Source organism: Rana temporaria, chromosome 9 (genome assembly GCF_905171775.1).
Source record: "Rana temporaria chromosome 9, aRanTem1.1, whole genome shotgun sequence".
NCBI classification, from domain to species: Eukaryota; Metazoa; Chordata; class Amphibia; order Anura; family Ranidae; genus Rana; species Rana temporaria.
The window spans coordinates 49,880,896-49,903,242 of record NC_053497.1 but is presented as its reverse complement, the minus strand read 5'-3'; the positions used below and the strand labels follow the sequence as shown (position 1 = coordinate 49,903,242).

At 43.2% G+C, this 22,347-nt stretch overlaps 1 protein-coding gene across 8 annotated transcripts in view; it reads left to right on the top strand.

The window, feature by feature from the left end:
- LOC120913465 (zinc finger protein 771-like) overlaps positions 1-22,124 on the top strand; it is a 36,760-nt gene extending 14,636 nt beyond the window's left edge. For 3 of the 8 annotated variants that reach the window (XM_040323407.1, XM_040323408.1, XM_040323412.1), the window contains 8 exons: positions 4,844-5,001; positions 5,587-5,680; positions 8,168-8,266; positions 11,770-11,865; positions 12,189-12,383; positions 16,364-16,546; positions 17,830-17,955; positions 21,360-22,124. In XM_040323407.1, coding sequence (XP_040179341.1) covers positions 4,844-5,001; positions 5,587-5,680; positions 8,168-8,266; positions 11,770-11,865; positions 12,189-12,383; positions 16,364-16,546; positions 17,830-17,955; positions 21,360-22,045 — 1,637 coding nt within the window. In that variant the 3' untranslated portion in view covers positions 22,046-22,124. Of the gene's footprint in view, positions 1-4,843; positions 5,002-5,586; positions 5,681-8,167; positions 8,267-11,769; positions 11,866-12,188; positions 12,384-16,363; positions 16,547-17,829; positions 17,956-21,359 lie in introns of those variants that run through there. The other 5 variants (XM_040323410.1, XM_040323409.1, XM_040323414.1 and 2 more) reach the window with 5 other exon arrangements.
- The last annotated feature ends 223 nt before the right edge of the window (positions 22,125-22,347 follow it).

Genomic DNA, 22,347 nt, shown 5'->3' with positions numbered 1-22,347 from the left:
ATCATCTGCCCCCTCTCAGCCAATCATTCATTCATAAAATACATGGCTTATCGTGATTGGCTGAGCAGTGCTCAGCCTCAGTTGCGGTTCGTCCATAGAGGGCGCTGGAGCGCCGCCCCCTCTGGCTCTCACCGCTAACTGAGTCTAATAACATAGATTCATGCATTGCATGAATCTATGTTGTTATCGCCTCTGCCGCTGTTCTATTTAGATGGTCGGCGCTCATGTCCGGCCATCAGAATAACGGCAGCTGGTTGGCTGTACGGAAGTGCCTATCAGAGCCAACGGCTCTGATAGGCTTTTCCGAGTACAGCCCTCGGGTCCCGGAAGCTTATACAAGGAACGCACTAGGGATGCGCTCCTTGTATAAGACAGACAGGCGTCTCAGCCAATCAGGTTCACCGGTTCTGGTAACCTGATTGGCTGAAGCGTCATCGAGGACGGGAGAAGACATCGAGGGACGGTGGAAGCAGGATGGCTGACCCCAAAAAGGTAAGTGCCGGGCTGAAATGGGTAGGGGGCGTTTTACAGGGCACAGTGGCAGAATTTAACAGGGCACAGTGGTGAGTACAATTGATGGGCACAGAGGTGAGTACAATTGATGGGCACAGTGGCGAGTACAATTGATGGGCACAGTGGCTGCGTTTGGCATGGCACAGTGGTGACAACAATTGATGGGCACAGTGGTGACAATTGATGGGCACAGTGGTGACAATTGATAGCACAGTGGCTGCGTATAATGGCATGGCACAGTGGCTGCCTTTGATGGGCACAGTGACTGCAATTGATGTGCACAGTAGCTGTGTATGATGGGCACTGTGAGGCTGTAATTGTTTGTTTTTTTTTTTTTGTTTGTTTGCGCCCCCCCAAAAATTTGGAGCACCAGCCGCCACTGCTCAGCCTGATTCTACTTTGGTCAGGAAGTTTTGGTCCCACTGCTGGAACACAGCACTGTATACTCTACCTAGCGTGCCTAGAAAGGGCAACTGTTAGTGCACTAAATAGTTTGGGCCAGCTTGGTCCACGTTTTTAAAAGGGACATTAAATGTGGAGATTTAACATAAAAGACTGTCTGGAGCCAGGTATTCTACTAACACCTGTCAAAGAACAGGTATGTGGACATCAACTGAGATGTGATCAAATGTTGTACAGAACTTAACATTTCATCACATCTCAGTTGATGTCCACATACCTGTTCTTTGACAGAGGTGTTAGTAGAATATATGATTGCGTTGTCTACCTAAAATGATACTAAAGAATAACATTTTTGCTGTGTAAAAATAAAAAAGATGTTATACTTGCCTGCTCTGTGCAACAATATTACACAGAAAGGTCCTTTTAACCTCCTCTTCTGGCAGTCCCCCGCTGGTGCTTTCCGCTCCTCAGGTGCTATGGAGGGACCCATGAAAGCACGCTCCCATGCTGGGGTGTGTGCATCCATGAACGCACACAGCACCAGTAAGCCATGCCTCCCTCCATCCTCACCGGAGTCTGACTGACAGCAGCAGGTGCCTCTGGTTCCTTCTGCCCTCGGAAGCAGTGCTGCAGCCAAGACAGCGATAGTGGTGACAGAAGCCAAGTTGGTGTTTAGAGATGGAGCTGGGTAGAACAGGAGTGTTTTTTTTTTAACTTAATGCAGGGAATGGGAAAAGAGAGATACCCCCCCAGATGGGACTTTAAAGGCCAAACCACAGTATAAGTATAAAAAATATATGTTTTATTCAGACAAGGTGAACCTGTTGACATTGGCGCAGAACGCACATAGAGCACCTAAGTACATAAAAACATAAAAAGCATATTCCATAGCCATATGGAATCACCAAAAAATATTAAAGCGTGTGCCGAGTGGCAAAAATGCATTAAAGTGGATGTAAGCTCGAAATTTTGTATGTCACAAAATGTACAGTATAAGATTTCCAATCATCTGTGCCCAGTCTTGCCACACAGAGTTAATCCAGCTCTGAGCAATCCTCTTTTTTTTTTTATTGTTCAGTGAAATAAAACGGATTTACAGAGAAAAACCTTAGTGCATTCCGCCCCCTTGCTGTGAGTGACATGTAAATAACCTATCTCATGCACTAGCCTGGAGACGGGCATTATTTTTTAATTCCCACCCCCACTCCTTTTCTGAAGTCATGTGGTTACTTTTCTGGATTTTTACTGGATGTTGGTGGTCATAGTAGAATTTAGTGTAAGGAATACACAGGAAAAAATGCATGTTTGACAAGGGGAGTGTAGAGGTGGGTGGGGGAGTCTGCTGACATCACGACTCCACCCACAGAGCTCCAGACAACAGACCCACCCACAGAATCTGCAGTTTTTCAGTTCTTATAACAGACAGAGGGGAGACATTTGACAAGTAAGGATACATGCAGGAGAAAAGTATATCCTTATAGATCAGCACTATGGCAGTAGTTTTAGAAAGGATGAGAGTGGCTTTACATCCACTTTAAGGTAAAAAAATATTTTGACTTTAGAACCACTTTAAGAACTGAAACTACTCTTCTTCTTCTTCTTCTTCTTCTTCTTCTTCTTCTTCTTCTTCTTCTTCTTCTTCTTCTTCTTCTTCTTCTTCTTCTTCTTCTTCTTCTTCTTCTTCTTCTTCTTCTTCTTCTTCTTCTTCTTCTTCTTCTTCTTCTTCTTCTTCTTCTTCTTCTTCTTCTTCTTCTTCTTCTTCTTCTTCTTCTTCTTCTTCTTCTTCTTCTTCTTCTTCTTCTTCTTCTTCTTCTTCTTCTTCTTCTTCTTCTTCTTCTTCTTCTTCTTCTTCTTCTTCTTCTTCTTCTTCTTCTTCTTCTTCTTCTTCTTCTTCTTCTTCTTCTTCTTCTTCTTCTTCTTCTTCTTCTTCTTCTTCTTCTTCTTCTTCTTCTTCTTCTTCTTCTTCTTCTTCTTCTTCTTCTTCTTCTTCTTCTTCTTCTTCTTCTTCTTCTTCTTCTTCTTCTTCTTCTTCTTCTTCTTCTTCTTCTTCTTCTTCTTCTTCTTCTTCTTCTTCTTCTTCTTCTTCTTCTTCTTCTTCTTCTTCTTCTTCTTCTTCTTCTTCTTCTTCTTCTTCTTCTTCTTCTTCTTCTTCTTCTTCTTCTTCTTCTTCTTCTTCTTCTTCTTCTTCTTCTTCTTCTTCTTCTTCTTCTTCTTCTTCTTCTTCTTCTTCTTCTTCTTCTTCTTCTTCTTCTTCTTCTTCTTCTTCTTCTTCTTCTTCTTCTTCTTCTTCTTCTTCTTCTTCTTCTTCTTCTTCTTCTTCTTCTTCTTCTTCTTCTTCTTCTTCTTCTTCTTCTTCTTCTTCTTCTTCTTCTTCTTCTTCTTCTTCTTCTTCTTCTTCTTCTTCTTCTTCTTCTTCTTCTTCTTCTTCTTCTTCTTCTTCTTCTTCTTCTTCTTCTTCTTCTTCTTCTTCTTCTTCTTCTTCTTCTTCTTCTTCTTCTTCTTCTTCTTCTTCTTCTTCTTCTTCTTCTTCTTCTTCTTCTTCTTCTTCTTCTTCTTCTTCTTCTTCTTCTTCTTCTTCTTCTTCTTCTTCTTCTTCTTCTTCTTCTTCTTCTTCTTCTTCTTCTTCTTCTTCTTCTTCTTCTTCTTCTTCTTCTTCTTCTTCTTCTTCTTCTTCTTCTTCTTCTTCTTCTTCTTCTTCTTCTTCTTCTTCTTCTTCTTCTTCTTCTTCTTCTTCTTCTTCTTCTTCTTCTTCTTCTTCTTCTTCTTCTTCTTCTTCTTCTTCTTCTTCTTCTTCTTCTTCTTCTTCTTCTTCTTCTTCTTCTTCTTCTTCTTCTTCTTCTTCTTCTTCTTCTTCTTCTTCTTCTTCTTCTTCTTCTTCTTCTTCTTCTTCTTCTTCTTCTTCTTCTTCTTCTTCTTCTTCTTCTTCTTCTTCTTCTTCTTCTTCTTCTTCTTCTTCTTCTTCTTCTTCTTCTTCTTCTTCTTCTTCTTCTTCTTCTTCTTCTTCTTCTTCTTCTTCTTCTTCTTCTTCTTCTTCTTCTTCTTCTTCTTCTTCTTCTTCTTCTTCTTCTTCTTCTTCTTCTTCTTCTTCTTCTTCTTCTTCTTCTTCTTCTTCTTCTTCTTCTTCTTCTTCTTCTTCTTCTTCTTCTTCTTCTTCTTCTTCTTCTTCTTCTTCTTCTTCTTCTTCTTCTTCTTCTTCTTCTTCTTCTTCTTCTTCTTCTTCTTCTTCTTCTTCTTCTTCTTCTTCTTCTTCTTCTTCTTCTTCTTCTTCTTCTTCTTCTTCTTCTTCTTCTTCTTCTTCTTCTTCTTCTTCTTCTTCTTCTTCTTCTTCTTCTTCTTCTTCTTCTTCTTCTTCTTCTTCTTCTTCTTCTTCTTCTTCTTCTTCTTCTTCTTCTTCTTCTTCTTCTTCTTCTTCTTCTTCTTCTTCTTCTTCTTCTTCTTCTTCTTCTTCTTCTTCTTCTTCTTCTTCTTCTCTTCTTCTTCTTCTTCTTCTTCTTCTTCTTCTTCTTCTTCTTCTTCTTCTTCTTCTTCTTCTTCTTCTTCTTCTTCTTCTTCTTCTTCTTCTTCTTCTTCTTCTTCTTCTTCTTCTTCTTCTTCTTCTTCTTCTTCTTCTTCTTCTTCTTCTTCTTCTTCTTCTTCTTCTTCTTCTTCTTCTTCTTCTTCTTCTTCTTCTTCTTCTTCTTCTTCTTCTTCTTCTTCTTCTTCTTCTTCTTCTTCTTCTTCTTCTTCTTCTTCTTCTTCTTCTTCTTCTTCTTCTTCTTCTTCTTCTTCTTCTTCTTCTTCTTCTTCTTCTTCTTCTTCTTCTTCTTCTTCTTCTTCTTCTTCTTCTTCTTCTTCTTCTTCTTCTTCTTCTTCTTCTTCTTCTTCTTCTTCAAAAATAAAATAAAATTCTGTCTTTGTGCAGGATTTTATTGTTGTGAAGAGACCCGATGTACATTCAACATTCATGCCACAGAGGTCAAAAGCAACATGTGTGGCTCCACAGCAGGATATCCGGAGCTCTCCTTTACTCTCCTGGGAATGGAGGACAAGACTCAGAAGAAGATTACTGAGCTGGCCAGCAAAATTGTTCATCTGTTGACTAGGAAGGTAGGAAATTCATTATTAATATCAAAATATATATTTATTATTATCTTTTTTTATTATTAAATTTTAAAAAATAAATTTCTTTCTTTCTTTCTTTCTTTCTTTCTTTCTCTCTTTCTTTCTCTCTTTCTTTCTCTCTCTTTTTCTCTCTCTTTCTTTCTCTCTTTCTTTCTCTCTTTCTTTCTCTCTCTTTTTCTCTCTTTTCTCTCTTTTCTCTCTTTTCTCTCTTTCTTTCTCTCTTTCTCTTTCTCTCTCTTTCTTTCTCTCTTTCTCTTTCTCTCTCTTTCTCTATCTTTTTCTCTTTTTCTCTCTCTTTCTCTCTTTCTTTCTCTCTTTCTCTCTTTTTCTCTCTTTCTCTCTTTTTCTCTCTTTTTCTCTCTTTCTCTTTCTCTCTTTCTTTCTCTCTTTCTCTTTCTTTCTCTCTTTCTCTTTCTCTCTCTCTTTCTTTCTCTCTTTCTCTTTCTCTCTCTTTTTCTCCTTGTATTTATCTAAACAACGTTGGATCTTTGCTAATTCCACATGTTATAATCTTGCTCCTTGTACCTGTTCTTCATATATAAAATGTTTTGTGCTCCACTATTATTTCAGGTGAAATGTGAGAATGTTGCTGTTTATTTCTCTAAGGATGAATGTGAATATCTTGGGAAGCAATCTAAGGACAACCAGGACACCTGTACCATTGGTAAGAAAACTGATATATCTAATTTAAAGAATCTCAGTGGAAAACATACAGCATCTTCACAGTTTATAATTAAGCAAGATGATAATTATGCCTAATCAGCAACGTGAAAGATTTTTCCTTTGATTTTGATTACCTCCTTAAAAAAAAATGGCAGTGCACTTCTTGTACCTAGACACTCCTGGGCCAGATTCTCATACATTAACGTTGCTCCTGGGCAGCGTAATGTATGTGCTATACGCTACACCGCCAAAGGTTTACAGGTTTACATCCTGATTCTCAGAACACTTACCTGTAAACTTGCGGCGGTGTATCGTTAATTCGCTCGGCGCAAGCCCGCCCAATTCAAATGGGGCGGGCACCATTTAAATTAGGCGCGCTCCCGCGCCGAGCGTACTGCGCATGCTCCGTCGGGTAAATTACCCGACGTGCATTGCGCTAAATGACGTCGCCCCGACGTCATTTGCTTAGACGTTTATGTAAATGGCGTCCAGCGCCATTCACGGACGTCTTACGCAAACGACGTATTTTTTTAAAACTTCGACGCGGAAACGACGGCCATAGTTAACATTGGTTGCCCCTGCTAATAGCAGGGGCAACCTTACGCGTCGTGTACGCTACGGAAACGACGTAAATTCTCAGCGTCGGACGCGCGTAGGTTCGGGAATCTCGCGTACTTACCTCATTTGCATAGACGACGGGGAAAACGACGATGCGACACCTAGCGGGGGGAAAAAAAATTACTTTTAAGATCTGACAGCGTAACAGCCTTACGCATGTCAGATCTAATGGTTATCTATGCGCAACTGATTCTGAGAATCAGTCGCATAGATACCCGGGGCCAGATGAGGAGTTACGACAGCGCTAATGGTGTTGCGCCGTCGTAACGCCTTTGAGAATCTGGCCCTCCTGTGTCTTCAGTCTCTTTACTGCATATGTGCATTGTAAGGCATTGCTCCCTCTGATGGTTAGTCTTGTGGGATTTAGTCATTTCATTGTGCTGATCACTATTCTCCTTGGTGGAGAGGAAGCTGTCCCGAGGATCTGCACTGAAAGTACCTTCATCCTTCATTCATTTTGTGGACCTGTGCTTCCTCTATTTCTTCTGCTGCTTCTTGATAAGTACCCCATCAGTCCGCAGGGCAGCTCTGACATGAGAAAGCTAAGCCCTTTCAGTGTTCTGAAATCCAAAAAACTGCTTTTGGGGAGAAATCTTGTAAAAATAAACTTTGGTTTTCTCCAGTATATATTCTTTTTCATTTTTGTTTGTATTTATGATTCCCATAGTTGTCCTCTAGAGCCAAATCTCCATATCCAGTTTAAAGTCTGTCATCCTGATTTAACAGTGACCTGCCATTAGGAAAAATGGGTGAAGAGCATCTTCTGAAACTGCTGGTTGCCTGGCCATGTCTGCTTCAATCTGTCTGAGATACAGACCCAACAAGCATGCAAAAGTCAGAAAGCCTTCTCTCTAATTTTTACGGATCAGTGACTTGGAAGATACTGAAGCCAGGCAACTATGATTTTCAGAAGGAGAGGTCCGTGTATGTAAATCCCAACAATCGAATTCTTCTATTTGCGTCTGTTTTTGGTTAAGTAGAACTTTGAAAGTGTTTTGTCCTATCTGTCTGAGTGCAAACAATGGCTGTTGATCCTGGCAGAAATCTTGTGAGCGGGTACCTTCCTATGCTTTTTGTCTGTGTTGCGTTAGTGATAGGTTAGTATTGTTCCCAGTTCTCTTTTACCTACAGTACACCTCTCTATGCTATGGGGAAGAGGAGAGGGGGGTTTTCTGTACAGTGGGTGCCAATCAGGGCTCAAGTCCTGTGGGAACGGAGTTCCTGCACTTTTTTCACAGCAGGAACTCCGTTCCCTTTGCAGGACTAGAGCAGCTGAGAGCACCCGAGCCGCCCGAGCCAATCCTTCACTAAGCGGCGATGCCCAGCTCGAGTCACTGTCAGGGGCAGGCGAACCTTAGTAATCCTTTATGTTACTGCCCGCATCCTGTTCATGGATTCATCGGGTAGTATTCCGTCACTTCCTCGATGCCGCAATTTCTCCTGGGAGATTTTGTCATTGTTCCCAGGAGACATTGCGGAGGTCTGCCACGAGTTATCGCAGGATTTAGAAAGAACTTGCTTCTCCTGGGAACAATGACAAAAGCTCCCAGGAGACATTGCGGCATAGAGGAAGTGACAGAATACCCGCACACTACCTGATGAATCCATATACAGGAAGAGACCAGTAACATAAGGTACAGTGGATCGAAAAATTTAGTAATTATGCATATGAGCGTATAATTTTTTTTATTTTTTTTTTGGTGGGGGAGTGTGGATCTTGGGTGGGAGTTCCCACACTTTTTTCCCCGGGACTTGACCCCTGGTGCCAATGCACTCTATTGATTATAATTTGGGAAAGTGATGAAGGATGTTTCCTGAAAATAGAATTTTAATATGAGGGGGTTTTTTTCCCCCTTTTAATCTGTTCTAGAACAGCCAACAACCCCAGTGCAGCAAAGTACAGAACAAAGTTGCCCCATCAGATGTTGCATTAAGGAGGAGCCACAAGACAGACCCCATTATTCCACTGGTAAGCATAGCAAGATTTATAAATAATTTTGATTAGTAATATACATGGCTTTGTACTTTTGGCTCCTTTCGGGCGGATCAGTAATGATCCGCTCCGTGTGTCCGCAAAAGCTCAGCGGGGATCCTCCGTAAAATCCCCACTGAGCTGGCAGCTGACAGGGTGGTCCCCGCACACTGTGCAGGGACCGCCCTGTCTTTCCTCCGCTCTCCCCTATGGGGGATCGGATGAACACGGACCGTATGTCCATGTTCATCCGATCCGGAAGACGGAAGAAAAAAAGGATTTTCGTCCGTCCGCAAACGCGGATCTTTGCGGAGGCAGACAATTACGGGTGTCAGCGGATGGTCATCTGCTGACACCCGTAATCACATAGGGACCCATGTATGTCCCGTTTTCATCCGCAACGGACGGATGAAAATGCGGACATGCGGTCCGTACGTGTGAAAGGGCCCTTACAGGTAAGATCACCTCAATCGTTGTGCGGGGATCTATGCAATTTCTGCCCCCTCCTCCTTCCCCATTCTCTGTCTTCCTAAGACACACAGGTCCCAGAAGACAGCAGGCCCATTCAGAAAGCGCAGCATGACTCGCGCATGCGCAGTTAGCTGGCTGTGAGGCTGCTGATGCCCCCCCCCCCCCCCCAGGCTGGGACTCCTCTTTAAGCATGTTTAGGGAGCCCATACTGGTGACCTTTGGTGGAGCCAATGCAGGTGGTTGTAAGGCAAGCACACTGCCTACATAAGGGCGGAAATTGTATCTTTAAATTTAGGAGAGAGATTTGCAGATTGAGCTTCCTCCTGGACGAAATTCTCAGATTTTGATAAGATGTCCTATCCCTCCTCCTACTCGGGGACTGAAAGAACCATAAGAGGAAAATCTGAAAAAAAACTCCAGAGGGGGAGCCTGAGGAAGCCTGCTTGTGGCCCCTGCATTCATAGGTATTCAAAAGGACATTTCCCCATAAACTCAGACATGATGGCTGAGAACCTCTGACTGAACTAAGGACTTGGGGAGAGACTCAGGACTACTCCTTTCTCCCCGAGCTGTGAGCTTGCAGTGCCCACAGACCCATTTATTTTCTTCTAGTGAAGAAGCCCCCCTAGGGGGTATTCAACAAAACTGATAAGTAGGAATGGTTGATGCCCTAGCTACGAAACGCCCTTTAAAATGATCAATAATGTGTTGTGGCCCATGCCACGCTAAAGGCATTGGAAGTGGACGCTTTCCTGAGACTAAGGACGGCTAAAGCCCGGTATTCCAGTTCTGGGAGGGCATCTATTGAATTCTGCCCCCCCCCCCCTGCACTAATTGGCTGCACCGATTGGCACTGTTGAGGCTGCACTGATTATCGGGGCACTAATGATTAGTGCCCTGATTATCCGTGGTAATGTCTGTTAAATTTTGAAGACGGATAATTTTTCTCCATCATTGATGGGCAATGGTAGGTGGCACTGTTGGGCACAGATGAAGCAGCAGCAGCTCTCTGTGTGAGGGGCCGATGTCCCTCTGACAGAAGCCGGTGACCAGCTTTTTTTTTTTCCCCTCTACTGAGACTAGTTTAAAGAGTAAGGTCCTGAATTACCATTGCCTGTGGTATAGCCCCTAAGGTTTGCAGGGAGACCACAGCTAGTACGGTATACGGTCTGTATAGCACCATGTGCCTAAGCGCTAATTCACAATATGTGCGGCGTTCTACCGCAATGTAAAACACCAGACGCCTCACGGACACATAGAAAAAAATGTTTTCTGTGTGTGTCCTATTCACACTGCAATGCAGTCTGGAGCTGTGCTAAGATGCAAACAAGCTGCATTTTATCACAGGATCGCATGTCGCTGTACAGCAAAATGAATGAAGTGTACTTTTCTACACTTCACATAAAGTTTGTACAAAAAAAGGGGAGCGGTGTGAGGTGCTGAATTATTTTACACCACCCACTACCACACTCCAAATGGACATCCGGAAAGGTAAAGTGGTAGCTGTTGATTCCAGTGTGAATTCAGCCTAATGCAGAATCTAGTGCCCGACGCACCATTGCAGGCTGTCCTCTTCTTCCTGGTGGGGCTGGGTAGGGTTCCCCAAGGCTCGGCTAGGGAGTCGTCCATAAAGCTGCAATAGGGGAGCCTCAGCGGCTAGGCTGCAGCTAGAGTGCGATAGAAGAATCTTGAGAAGAAGCAAATGACAAAGTTTATGGTTTGCTTCTAAGGCAGCCTTTCTCAACTGGAACCCCTAAAATAAATTTCCAGGCTCAGGGAACCCTTTCTAAAAAAAAATACTTTATCTATACTTCATGATACATGGTCAGTTCAAAGAATGTTCCTTACATTTATGGTCATTGGGAAGAATTAGATTCTGATACAGGTTTCCACTGACATCCTTGACCTTTTCTGCTTTCTGAGAGGCAGAAACTGCTCCATTGTTCAAGGAACCCCTGGCAACCTCTGGAGGAACCCTAGAGTTTCATGGTAACCTGGTTGAGAAACCTTGATGTAAGGCAGGGGTGCCCAACCTTTTGAAGAGTGAGGACCACTTAAGCAACTTGGCCCGCGACCGTTTACCACGACGAGTGGAGCGGTGGATGTCACGTCCCTGTCTGCTCTGCACCTGCAGAGCGGACATGGACACAGCCCACTTTTTTTTTTTTTTTTGCGGATCGGATTGGAGGTAGAAAACCAAGTCGGTTTATGTCTGTGGTCAATGGAGGGTCCAATTGATCAGGCTTTTGGACTGACTGTGTGAAAAGGGCCCAAGGCTGCCTTCACACTGATGCGCTGCGGTTTACCCGCACCACGGGTGCAACGCAGTGTACCTTTTTGCTTTTCATTCACTTTGCAATAGACTTCTATTATGTTCTGCTGGTTTGGTGCAGTTTCAGAAAGCTCACTAAACTCGCAGGTAATAACAGAAGTCTATGGCTCAGTGCAGGTAACCTGCAGGTGCACTGCTCTGCATCTGCAGATCAGTTTGAAAGCAGCCCAGTAACCATTGCAGAACAGATATGCCCATATATACACTGTGATTTGAGTAATAAACTGACCTTTAAAAACGGTATTCTTTTCCATCCCAGAGCAGGAGGTCGTGGGCCAAATCGGAGGCCTCCACGGGCCACATGTGACCCCCCGGGCCACTGGTTAGGCACCCCTAATCTAAGGTCACTAGGAAAAAACTGAGATGAAAGTTGGAGGAATTATACAGTATATTTGCTTATTTTCTGACAATATCCAATCACCTGAAGCTAGTTGCATATAACCCATGATTTAGACCAGTGGTCTCACAACAAAGGACCATTTTCCTACACTTTAAAGTTTTTAAAGGAGCCAGTCGGTGGCCATTGGGAGTAGAAATGATATTGGTGGAAAGAATAGTGTCAATATGAAGAATAGTGACCCATCAATGGTGTCAATGTGAAGAATAGTTCCACTTCACTGGTGCCAGTGGGAGAAATAGTACTGTACTGTATTAGAAAATACAGTTTCAACTGGAAGTTTCTTTTAATCTATTTCAGAACAGCCAACCTCCCCAGTGCAGCAACGTACAGAAACAGTTCACCACATTAAATACTGTAAGGTGGAGCCAGGGGAAGAACCTCATCATTCCGCTGGCAAGTATTCCATTTGAAATTTACAAAGACTGGAGATCAACATTATGCATGGCTTTGATTGGCGATATGATGGATTGCCATGAAGCGCATGAGTTCTGATTCCCTTTAAAATAAACCTGTCCTGATGGAAAAATGTTCTATAGATCCAACGATGTATTCAGGTCAAATATTAAAGAAATCTTAAAGTGTATGTCCAACCAATTCTTGTTTAGGATCTCCTTTAGTGAGAACGAAACCATTTCCTTTTGTAAGATCTGTACAGTCACTATGGTAAAGATGAACCATTTCCACATAACATGAGCTGTGTGTATTCTCTTTTTTAGGTTGGACATCGGCCCTTCCTTCTTCAGAGTTTATTCCAGGAAGCCCGGAAAGAAAACCTCTATCTACTGTAAATGTTCACCTACCTTTTGTGGAAGCCCAAACTACATCTGGCTTCAACTTTATTTCTGCATATAATATCAAACTTGAACCAGGTGGAGATTCCTCAGGTGACACCGAGGACAGTGCAGAGGAAGGTAACCTTTACTTGGAACTACATCTGAGCACCACAAATTAAAGCATTTGTTACCCCAACATTTCATATTCCTGATATGTGGCTGCTGTATCATGTACTTGTATGAGAAAGATTGCTGTTCTCTTTGGGTGAAATCCCTGGTGTCCCTGCCAGTCCCTCTTATTTCCTATTAAAAACCTGACCACACTAAGTAGAAGAACACATAGTGGTCAGTTCTCCTAGCTATGCTGGGAACTCGGCTTGCTCTCCTCCAGTGATCAGCCTTGTCCTGAAACCCCCCCCCCCCCTGCACAGCCATTCACTGAGTAGTACAATGTACGATTGCTTCTCTCCCCCCCCCCCCCCCCCCCCCCCGAGAGCTTATGCAGCTGGGAACAGAGGGAATGTGATGTGAAATAAGAAAAAAATTGTGCTAATATAAATAAATAAATATAAGTGGTAAGCAGCTACACAAACAACGTGGCAAAAATTGGTCAAGTGATATGGAAAATATGTAGCGCTAATAATAATGATGTCACCTGAAGTAACAAATGTGTGAAAAAAGAAATAACAAACAGTGAATGTGTAAATAAATGTCCATCAATAGGTAGAAAACTGAAAAACATATGGCCACATCGATCGTCATGGACAGGACATTCTTCTCAGCTTAACGGAGTAGGTGAAATACTCTTACCAGATGAAGTGGATCTGCCTGTCGGCGACAACAGATCGTACGCGCATGGATGGTCCCCTCTGGGATCCGCTCGATCGGTCCAAGCCCAGAAGGTAGAGGCCACACAGGATATCCAGATGTATTCAAATAATCCAGGACCGGAACTTCCAGATGAAAGTAGTTGGATCAGAGACAAGACCAAGGACGGAAGCAGCGAGACCTTTGCTCCAGGCCGATGATGCGTGGTAGAAAAAAGTATCCACTCAAAGAATAACAAAGCACGATAGTGAAGCTTTAAAACTTAATCCAGCAGGTCATGCAGAGAGAAAAAAAAAAACAATGCTCCGGGTGGTGCAGGTAAAAAGAGGATAAGGTTTTATTGATATAAAACCAAATATAAACGTAAAAGTGATCACAAAAACATGTAAAATATGAAATAAAAGCAATATGGGGAGTAGGCGTACCAAGCCCGACGTGTTTCGTCCAATGGGACTGCAACTGGGGCATCTGTACGATCTGTTGTCTCTGACAGGCAGATCCACTTCATCTGGTAAGAGTATTTCATCTACTCCGTTAAGCTGAGAAGAATGTCCTGTCCATGACGATCGATGTGGCCATATGTTTTTCAGTTTTCTACCTATAGAGGAAATGTGATCACTTATAAAAATAAAAAAAAAGGGGATATCTATAGACACAAATGTTGTCCTTTATTTCTAATTTAAGCTCAGTGGGTTGTTTAGAAGGTGATTGTTTACTTTTTTATATTCAAAGTAAACTCATCCATCCATGTCTCAATGCTTTATGTTGCTGAGAAATCACTTAGAAAATCACCCACTAGCATTTCTGTCAGTGGCCATCTTGAGTAAGGGCAAGGATTCACGTAGCAATTACTTCCTGGAATTCATCTGCCGTTAGCTCAGTCATGCAGGCAGGAGGGTGTGCTTTGCTGAGAAGCCCCTTTCTCCCCTCCTGAAGACTCCTGGATGTATGACATTCTTTGCCTAGGCATGAAAATCAGGAAGTAACTAAATAAATGTAAAGAACAGTTTAAAACAAATTTGATATACTTTCCTATTCATTTACTAATGCAACAGCATAAGAATTCAAACTAGTGTTGATTGAGAGAGTGAAATTCCTCTTTAGGTTACATGGATATCTTTACATCTTTCACTTCTGACTTTGAGATAAGAAAAAGGCTCCTGACAGAGCAGAACATAGAGGACAGTCGTTGTCTATACTGTAGTTCACTACCGCACCTTGGTGAGGGGGAAACTTTTAGCATGCACACCTTTTTTCTAGTTAAAGTAGTACAGCCAAAGTTTGGCTGTACTTCTCCTATGGATCACGGCAGTGCAGTTCGCTCTGCACTCCTGTGACCCGTTTTCATCAGAGGGTTGAAGTTGATGTTCTAGAGATGGTCCAGGCTGGGAAAAGATTGTGCCAATATGGTCGTGATCCTTCCACAACGCTGGACCGGCACTTGGCTTCTAAAGCCCCGTACACACGATCGGAATTTCAGACTGACTTTTTCCATCCGAAATTCCGATGAACTCCATCAGAGTTTAGATGGAGAACCTGTTCTCTTTTACTCCATTGGAATTCCGATGTGATTTTGGTCGGACATAGGTCCGATCGTGTGTACAGGGCTTAAGAGCCTGAGCCAGCCACTCCCACCCCCTTCAGTGAGCGCCGGGGGGGTGGGTGATAGAGCAGAGAGCGGTGACTGACAGTCACCAGCTCTCTGCTTAGGGAGCTGTGAGAACCGAGCGATCAGTGGTGTTTAAATCTGTAGGGTCAGGAACAGAGATGGGATGTTTGTGTAATGTGATGCTCAGACATTGACAGTGCTATGAAAATGAGTAATACATTTCATATTTTTAGGTGTACAATGCATTAAGAACCTACAAATACAGATGTATTGTAAATTGTATTGCTGACTTAGGCTTTGTACACACGATAGGTTAACCAGAGGACAACGGTCTGAAGGACCGTTTTTATCGTTCCAAACCGATCGTGTGTGGGCCCCATAGGTTATTTAACCTTAGGTTAAAAAAATGGCAACTTGCTTTAAAATGTAACTGCTGGATTGCTAACCGATAGGTCAAAACCCATCGTTGGTACGCACAATCATCGGTTAAAAATCCATGCATGCTCAGAATCTAGTCGACGCATTGAACTTGGCTTTTTTCAGCACGTCGTTGTGTTTTACATCACCGCGTTCTGACACGATTGTTTTTTTTTAACTGATGGTGTGTACGCACGACGGACCATCAGTCAGCTTCATAGGTTAACCTAGGACAATGGTCCTAAAGACCGTTGTCCTCTGGTTAACCTATCTTGTGTACGAGGCTTTACATTTCAGGTACATGTTTCGGGGACTGTCATCTTGATCCTACTTTGCTTGCTGCTCAGTCACTAATTTGGAAGGAGCATAGTCCTATCTGGTATTGGGACACCTTATATACACAGCTTGTTCTGGGTTGGTGATTTGCTGGAGCCAGGATAATGATGGCAGCCCTGAGTGGGCAGTCTCAGAAACAAGCCAGCAATGGCGGCCTCCATATTCACATCTTGACGGATTCCCCTTTAACGTAAACCTGTTCCAAACCTCAGTTTGAACATGGCAAAATGCTCTATAGATCCAAAGTTGTAGACAGATCAAATATTATAGAAATCTCAAAGTGTATTTCCAAACAATTCTTTATTAATTTACTTTTAGGGTCCTTTTTATAAAAAAAAAAAACGTTTTTGTCCGGTAAGATCTGTACAGTTACTGTGATGGTCGCTGAACCACAAAGGGGTTAATATGGATTCTACAGCTGTTCTGAATTTTGGAGTTCAGATAACTTTGCGTGCACGGCTAGGAACAACTCACTGACACATCCGTCTTAGTTGAACGACACCGTTATCTCTGCTTTATTACAGGCGGTACTAAACTTTTTACTCACAGCATGATACATCACTATTATGTTAATGTAAAACTGGAAAGCACATCTGATTGGCTGAAATACAAGAAGAGTACAAAATGTGATGGTCAAGCTTGGTTGTCCCTCTGATCTGTCTTCACTTGTGCATTCCTAAAGATGTGTGGGAGAAGGGGGTATCCGCCATTTCTGTCTTCTCGGTGGGAGGGGGTGTTCTTAGAAGGTGATTTGAGTAAGGAAGGATTACAGAAGTGGTGTACATGAAAAAAGCAATATAGACTTTATAGTATAGTAAAGATGCATAGAGGATAGACCTTTTCGAATTTATCATTCTGCTCATTGCATTCCTTCACATTACTATGGTAAAGGTGAACCATTTCCACATAACATTCTCTCTCTTTTTAGATGGGACATCAGCCCTTCCTTCAGAGTTTATTCCAGAAAGAAAACCTCTATCTACTGTAAATGTTCACCTACCTTTTATGGAAGCCCAAACTACATCTGGATTTAACTTTCCTTCCTCGAGTGATAATAAACCTGAAGCTGGTGGAGAGTCCTCAGATGACACCGAGGACAGTGCGGATGAAGGTAAGTAGTTGCCTAAATTATTTGGATATCTTGACATCTGTCACTTCTGACTTTGGGAAAAGGCTCCTGACAGAGCAGGACATTCACGAAGAACAGTCATTGTCTAGGCCAGTGATGGTGAACCTTGGCACCCCAGATGTTTTGGAACTACATTTCCCATGATGCTCAGCTATACTGCAAAGTGCATGAGCATCATGGGAAATGTAGTTCCGAAACATCTAGGGGTGCCAAGGTTCACCATCACTGGTCTATGCTGTGATCCACTGCACCCAGAAGACATACTGTGAGTTCAGGTGTCACCTTATCACCACCACATCCTATGTTTACCATGTAATATTGCAGAAAACGGGGCAGATGTCATCGGCTCAGCACTGCTCTCTGTATCACTGAGGACCATCCAGTCTGTAGAAGAGGTGAAGAGGACCCTACGGAATCATATGACCAGCCTACAGACTTCCAAAAAGGGAGGGGGCGGGGGCAGGGCCGTTCGAAGACATTTGGGGGCAAAAAAAAAAAAGTGACATTTCGAGTTGAGAAGCGGGAGGGGGGGGGGGGGGGGGTTGGCGGCTTACCTCTATCCTCCGCCTCACACGGACAGGGTGTGATGTTGGCAGATGTTGGTGTCCGTACAGGGGCCCCAGCAGGGAGGGACCTTGCCGCATCGCTGCGTCCTCCTGCAGTCCGGTCGGCCGTGTACCATAACCACGCGGTACAGGAGATTCACTTTGCTGTTCCCGGGGCCAGACTGAAAGGAAGTGAACACTCAGTGTGTGCACTTCCTGTCAGTCCGGCCGGGAACAGGAACCTGATTCTCCTGTACCGCGCGGTTATGGTACACGGCCGACCGGACTGCAGGAGGACGCAGCGGTGCAGCAAGGGCCCTCCCTGCTGGGGCCCCTGGCCAGCTCGGGGCCCCGGGCAAATGCTTGCTTTGCCTGTCGGGTTCCGACGGGCCTGGGCAGGGGGGACAGGAGCTTTAAAGTAAATCTTCCTTTTGACCATTCATGGAAAAGTGGCGGGTTTTTATAAAAACCCATCCTAACCACTGATAGTCTCCCCCCCACTGTCGACTGTTGGACCCCCGTATGCAGATTAGGGGTACGCTCGCATGTATGACTGCAGAAGGCATATTGGTTTATGAGCTGCCCTGAGGCAGGGACTGAAAACTCCGTAAAATTCTCTGTAGACAGGCTGATTACCCTTTGTTGGAATCATTGTAGTACATAGAGAGGAATCCTTCCTTCACATATGTTAAATCTGCACTTGTTTTCATGTCGCTGCAGAGTCTTCCCAGGTCTCTCATTCTTCTGGTCGGAAAAGGGTTCACAGTATTTACCATCTCATCGAGGAAGAGCCAAAGGAAAGCCAAGATTCAGATATGTCTGTATCTGAGGACCCATTCGGTCTAGGTAAGCACAATGTTCACCCTTTTTTGTTGAAATGTATATACAGGCATTTATTTTTTATATTATTTGTGCATTGCTAAGTCTTTAATGTTACATAATTTCTATAGGCTATTTTGCTCTTGAATTTAAACTAATGCATAAAACACAGTAGTTTACTTAATTTTTAATGGAACCCCAAGGCAGTTCAGTGCACTTTTAAACCATCTGTACAATGTAGTCTATTAAAAATGTGTTGTGGTTTGTTAAAGCCGATATGCAGCTTTACGGTCAGTTACAAAGCTTCCTCTAATTCAGGGGTGTCCAAACTTTTTTTCAAAGAAGGCCAGATTTGATGAAGTGAACTTGTACGAGGGCCGAGCACTAATACACTGCCCAACAAGAATTATCTTGCCTTTGTGGTTGTGTGTGGTGAAGAGATGAGCTTGGGCATGTTATTTAGATATACCATATTTATCAGCGTATAACACACACCTTCACTTTAACCACTTAAGGACCGGACCAATATGCTGCTAAATGACCCAAGGGGTTTTTACAATTCGGCACTGCGTCGCTTTAACAGACAATTGCGCGGTCGTGCGATGCGGTTCCCAAACAAAATTTGCGTCCTTTTCTTCCCACAAATAGAGCTTTCTTTTGGTGGTATTTGATCGCCTGTGCGATTTTTATTTTTTGCGCTATAAACAAAAATAGAGCGACATTTTTGAAAAAAAAACAATATTTTTTACCTTTTGTTATAAGAAAAATCAAATAAACCAAATTTCAGTGAAACATTTAGGCCAAAATTTATTCAGCCACATGTCTTTAGTAAAAAAAAATCGCAATAAAAAAAAAAATAGCTACCTAGCGGGAACAGCGACACTAATACAGCGATCAGAAAAATGATCGCTTAGTGACACTGGCAATAGGGAGTGAAAGGGTTAACTAGGGCGGCGATCAAGGGGTTAAAACTTTATATGGGGGGGGTACGGGGGCTACCCTGAACCTAACACTAACTGCCTGTCACACTGACACTAAATGCAGTGATCAGTACATATATGATCACTGCATTCAGTGACACTGTGACAGGGGGGGTTAATGTGCCTATGTGAAGTGTTGGTGCGACTTACTGTGTGATGTGATCTCTCCTCAGCGGCGGTTGAAAATACCGCCGAGAGGAGAGACCCTCATCCCGGATCGCTCGGACAGCCACGGGGACCGCCGCAGGTACCGGGGGGGGGGCCCACGTCTAGGCAGGGACGTACAGGTACGCCAATGTGCCTGTACGTGCCATTCTGCCGACGTATATGTACATGCGGCGGTCCGGAAGTGGTTAAGAGGGAAGTTTCCCTCTTGCAGCACCCACTCCATTGCCATTAATGCAGCACCCACTCCATTGCCATTAGTGCAGCCTTGGAGGAGACAGGGAGGGGGCGGGACACAATGCATACAGGAGAAACTCCTGTTTTCTCGACGGCCTCTTTAATACAACATTTTGCACATCCTATGATGGACAGAACAGTCATCCAATGGCAGCGCAGGAGACGGGACTTCCTTTTACAGAGGCCGCGCGTAAACAGGAAATTCTCCTGTATGCACTCGTTCCGCCCCCTCCAAGGCAGCCAGGATATATATATCTTTTGTGGCCCCCGGCACTCTGGGATTCGTTGGGGGCCACAAAAGCTATACATGTCCAAATTACCAGACGGGCCGTTAAAAACCGGAACGCGGGACGGACTTTGGACATGCCTGCTCTAATTAACTGAGATGGAGATTGTGACGTGATCTTTAGCACTTATTACATGTTGATCCTTCACTATTCCTTATTTTATTTTTATAATTCCTGGAGAGGGTTAGGTGCACTGCAAGATTGTTGTTCAAATTTCAGCAGCGTTGTCACCCTTTGTCTGCAGCATAGACACTCTGGTGTTGTCAGCGTTTTTCTACAGGGTGACAATGCCTACACCTTTGCGGAGCACTTACAGCTCTTCCCAATCTCATTTAGGCTGCCCACAAATGGATGGCGGAAGTAAGCTGACTTGACCTTAATTGTCTTTTAATACATGCCCACTGCTCCTGTCGCATAGAGCAAGGTTGGAGGTTTAGGAGTCATGTGACCACTAAGAAAAAAAGTATTTCATTACAGTTTTGCTTAAATGCATGGATTATGTGTGCCATACTACACTGACCATAATGCCCCGTACACACGACTGGGTTTTCCAACAGGAAAAGCCTTGATATACAAGCAATGTTTTGATATAAGAGTAGCGTCATGTCACAATTGAGTATAAAAAAAAGAGAAGAGGAGCCTCTAAGTGCAGCAATATGATTACATTTAATGAAAGTAAAACATTTGGCAACTTATTGCTACACTTAGAGGTGCCTCTCTTCTCTTTTATACCCTGTAAAAAAAATGCTTTGATATACAAGTGCTTTGGAACGAATTATGCTCGCAAACCAAGGTTTTGCTGTATTCGTTTTACCTTTTAAGTTGCATTAGTGAAATAAATTAATTTTGCACAATATTCAAATTTTTCGAGTTTCACCTGTATATCTAACAAAACTGAAGCCAAACTCCAGTTCACGCTTTATAATCAGTTACAGCCATTTAATTCCTTTTGGGTTAAAATTTTGCATCAATAAATATAAGCTGATAATTTTAGATCACCCCTGCCAGCGTTAGGTGGTTTGTCTCATCCATGTAAACTGATGCATTCTGCTGGAGAGCTGAAAAAGCTGTGCTTTTAAAAAAAACTGACTTGCTGGCTGGTTCACCAAATGAAAATAGAAGAAACAAAGCATAAAAACAGAAAACCAATGCAGCAATCGCATCTAAGATTTGGTAGCTGCAATAGAATAAATGTTTGCTTTTGGGTTTAATACCATTTTAAGCGTTGTGATCTGGCGAGTCCAAAGCCATTTGGTTGTGGTGACTCGTATAGCTTAAAGAGACAAAAAGAGGAAAACGTTTTCCTCTTTTTGTCTCTTTTAGTTCTATGAATTCCAACGATTCAGAGGAGGGCTGCAAGACTTTGGAAGATACCTTTTAATTGAGTTGCAATTGAGTTTCACCTTTTCTTCAAACACTTTTCCAAAAAATACCGGAGCGCAGGAGATTTGTCTTTGACTCGTATAGCTTACCTTTGCTCCCAGGAAGGTAAGTATATGCATCTATGGAGATGAGAATGGGCAAGGCACAAGTTCACGTTAAGGCCTTGTAAGAGGAGGCAGGATATATTGCTCATGAAGTCTGAGTGATCAAAATAGTTGGCTGATGATTCAACCCATCAGTGCCCACATAAAACGGAACTATTCATTCCCTGTGAGATTGGCCTTTACCAATCAGATCTGCTAAATTCTGGATGGACTTTTAAAACCTGTATGCAGTGCATATTACTATGGAGATCCTCAACTGTTACTCTTTCTTCTAGCAGACTGTACAGACCAAGATGAAGACTACATACCACTGAGAACTACAAATAAAAGGGCCAGGACACACAAATCAACCTCAGAAAAGATGTCTCTTTCCTGCGAAGTGTGTGGGAAACTATTAGGCAGTAAGAGGACTCTTGATAAACACCTGCAAATACATACTGGAGAGCGTCCACATGCATGCGATGAGTGCGATAAGAGATTCTCTTGTCAGAGTCACTTGGACGCTCACATGAGAACGCATATTGGCGAGAGACCCTATAAATGTAACCAGTGTAGTCGGAGGTTCTTCAATCACCAGCACCTCGTCCTCCATCAGGTGGTCCACACTGGTGAAAAGCCATACTCCTGTCCAGTGTGTGGGAAAGGCTTCACTCGGCAATCCAGCGTGGTCAAGCACTCCGGCATACACGCAGAACAGAAGCCGTTCGTGTGCAGTGAGTGCGGAAAGAGTTACTGCCAATACGCCAGTCTGGTTGTCCACCAGCGGCAGCACTCCGGGGAGAAACCATTTGTCTGCAAGTACTGTGACCAAGCCTTTCCATGTAAAGACACCATGTTGAATCATCAAGGGACTCACACCAGGACTTTTCCCTGTGCCAAGTGTGATAAGTGTTTCATTTCCAGATCTAGCCTGTTGAAACACAAGCAAAAAGTACATACCAAGGAGACTAAACCGGCCTAACAGGCTAAGGATGGAATCTAATTGGTCATCTTTTATTATCTGTGTGATCACTTTAAAAAAATACAAAATCAGCAGCAGATTTGATGTGTGTTTATTGGGTCACTTCACTTTTTACAAGGAAAGTCTCCCCAAAACTAATATGAGTTCGAGGTGGACCAAGATGGGGGAGGGGGGCAAACTGCTAGAGGTACTTGTATATGACTGTAGTATCTTACACCTTCCATGGCCAAATTTCAGGCCATTCCAACAGCGATAATCTCCAACACCACCCAGAAATGTTGGGGCTTCACCATAGGTGTGCG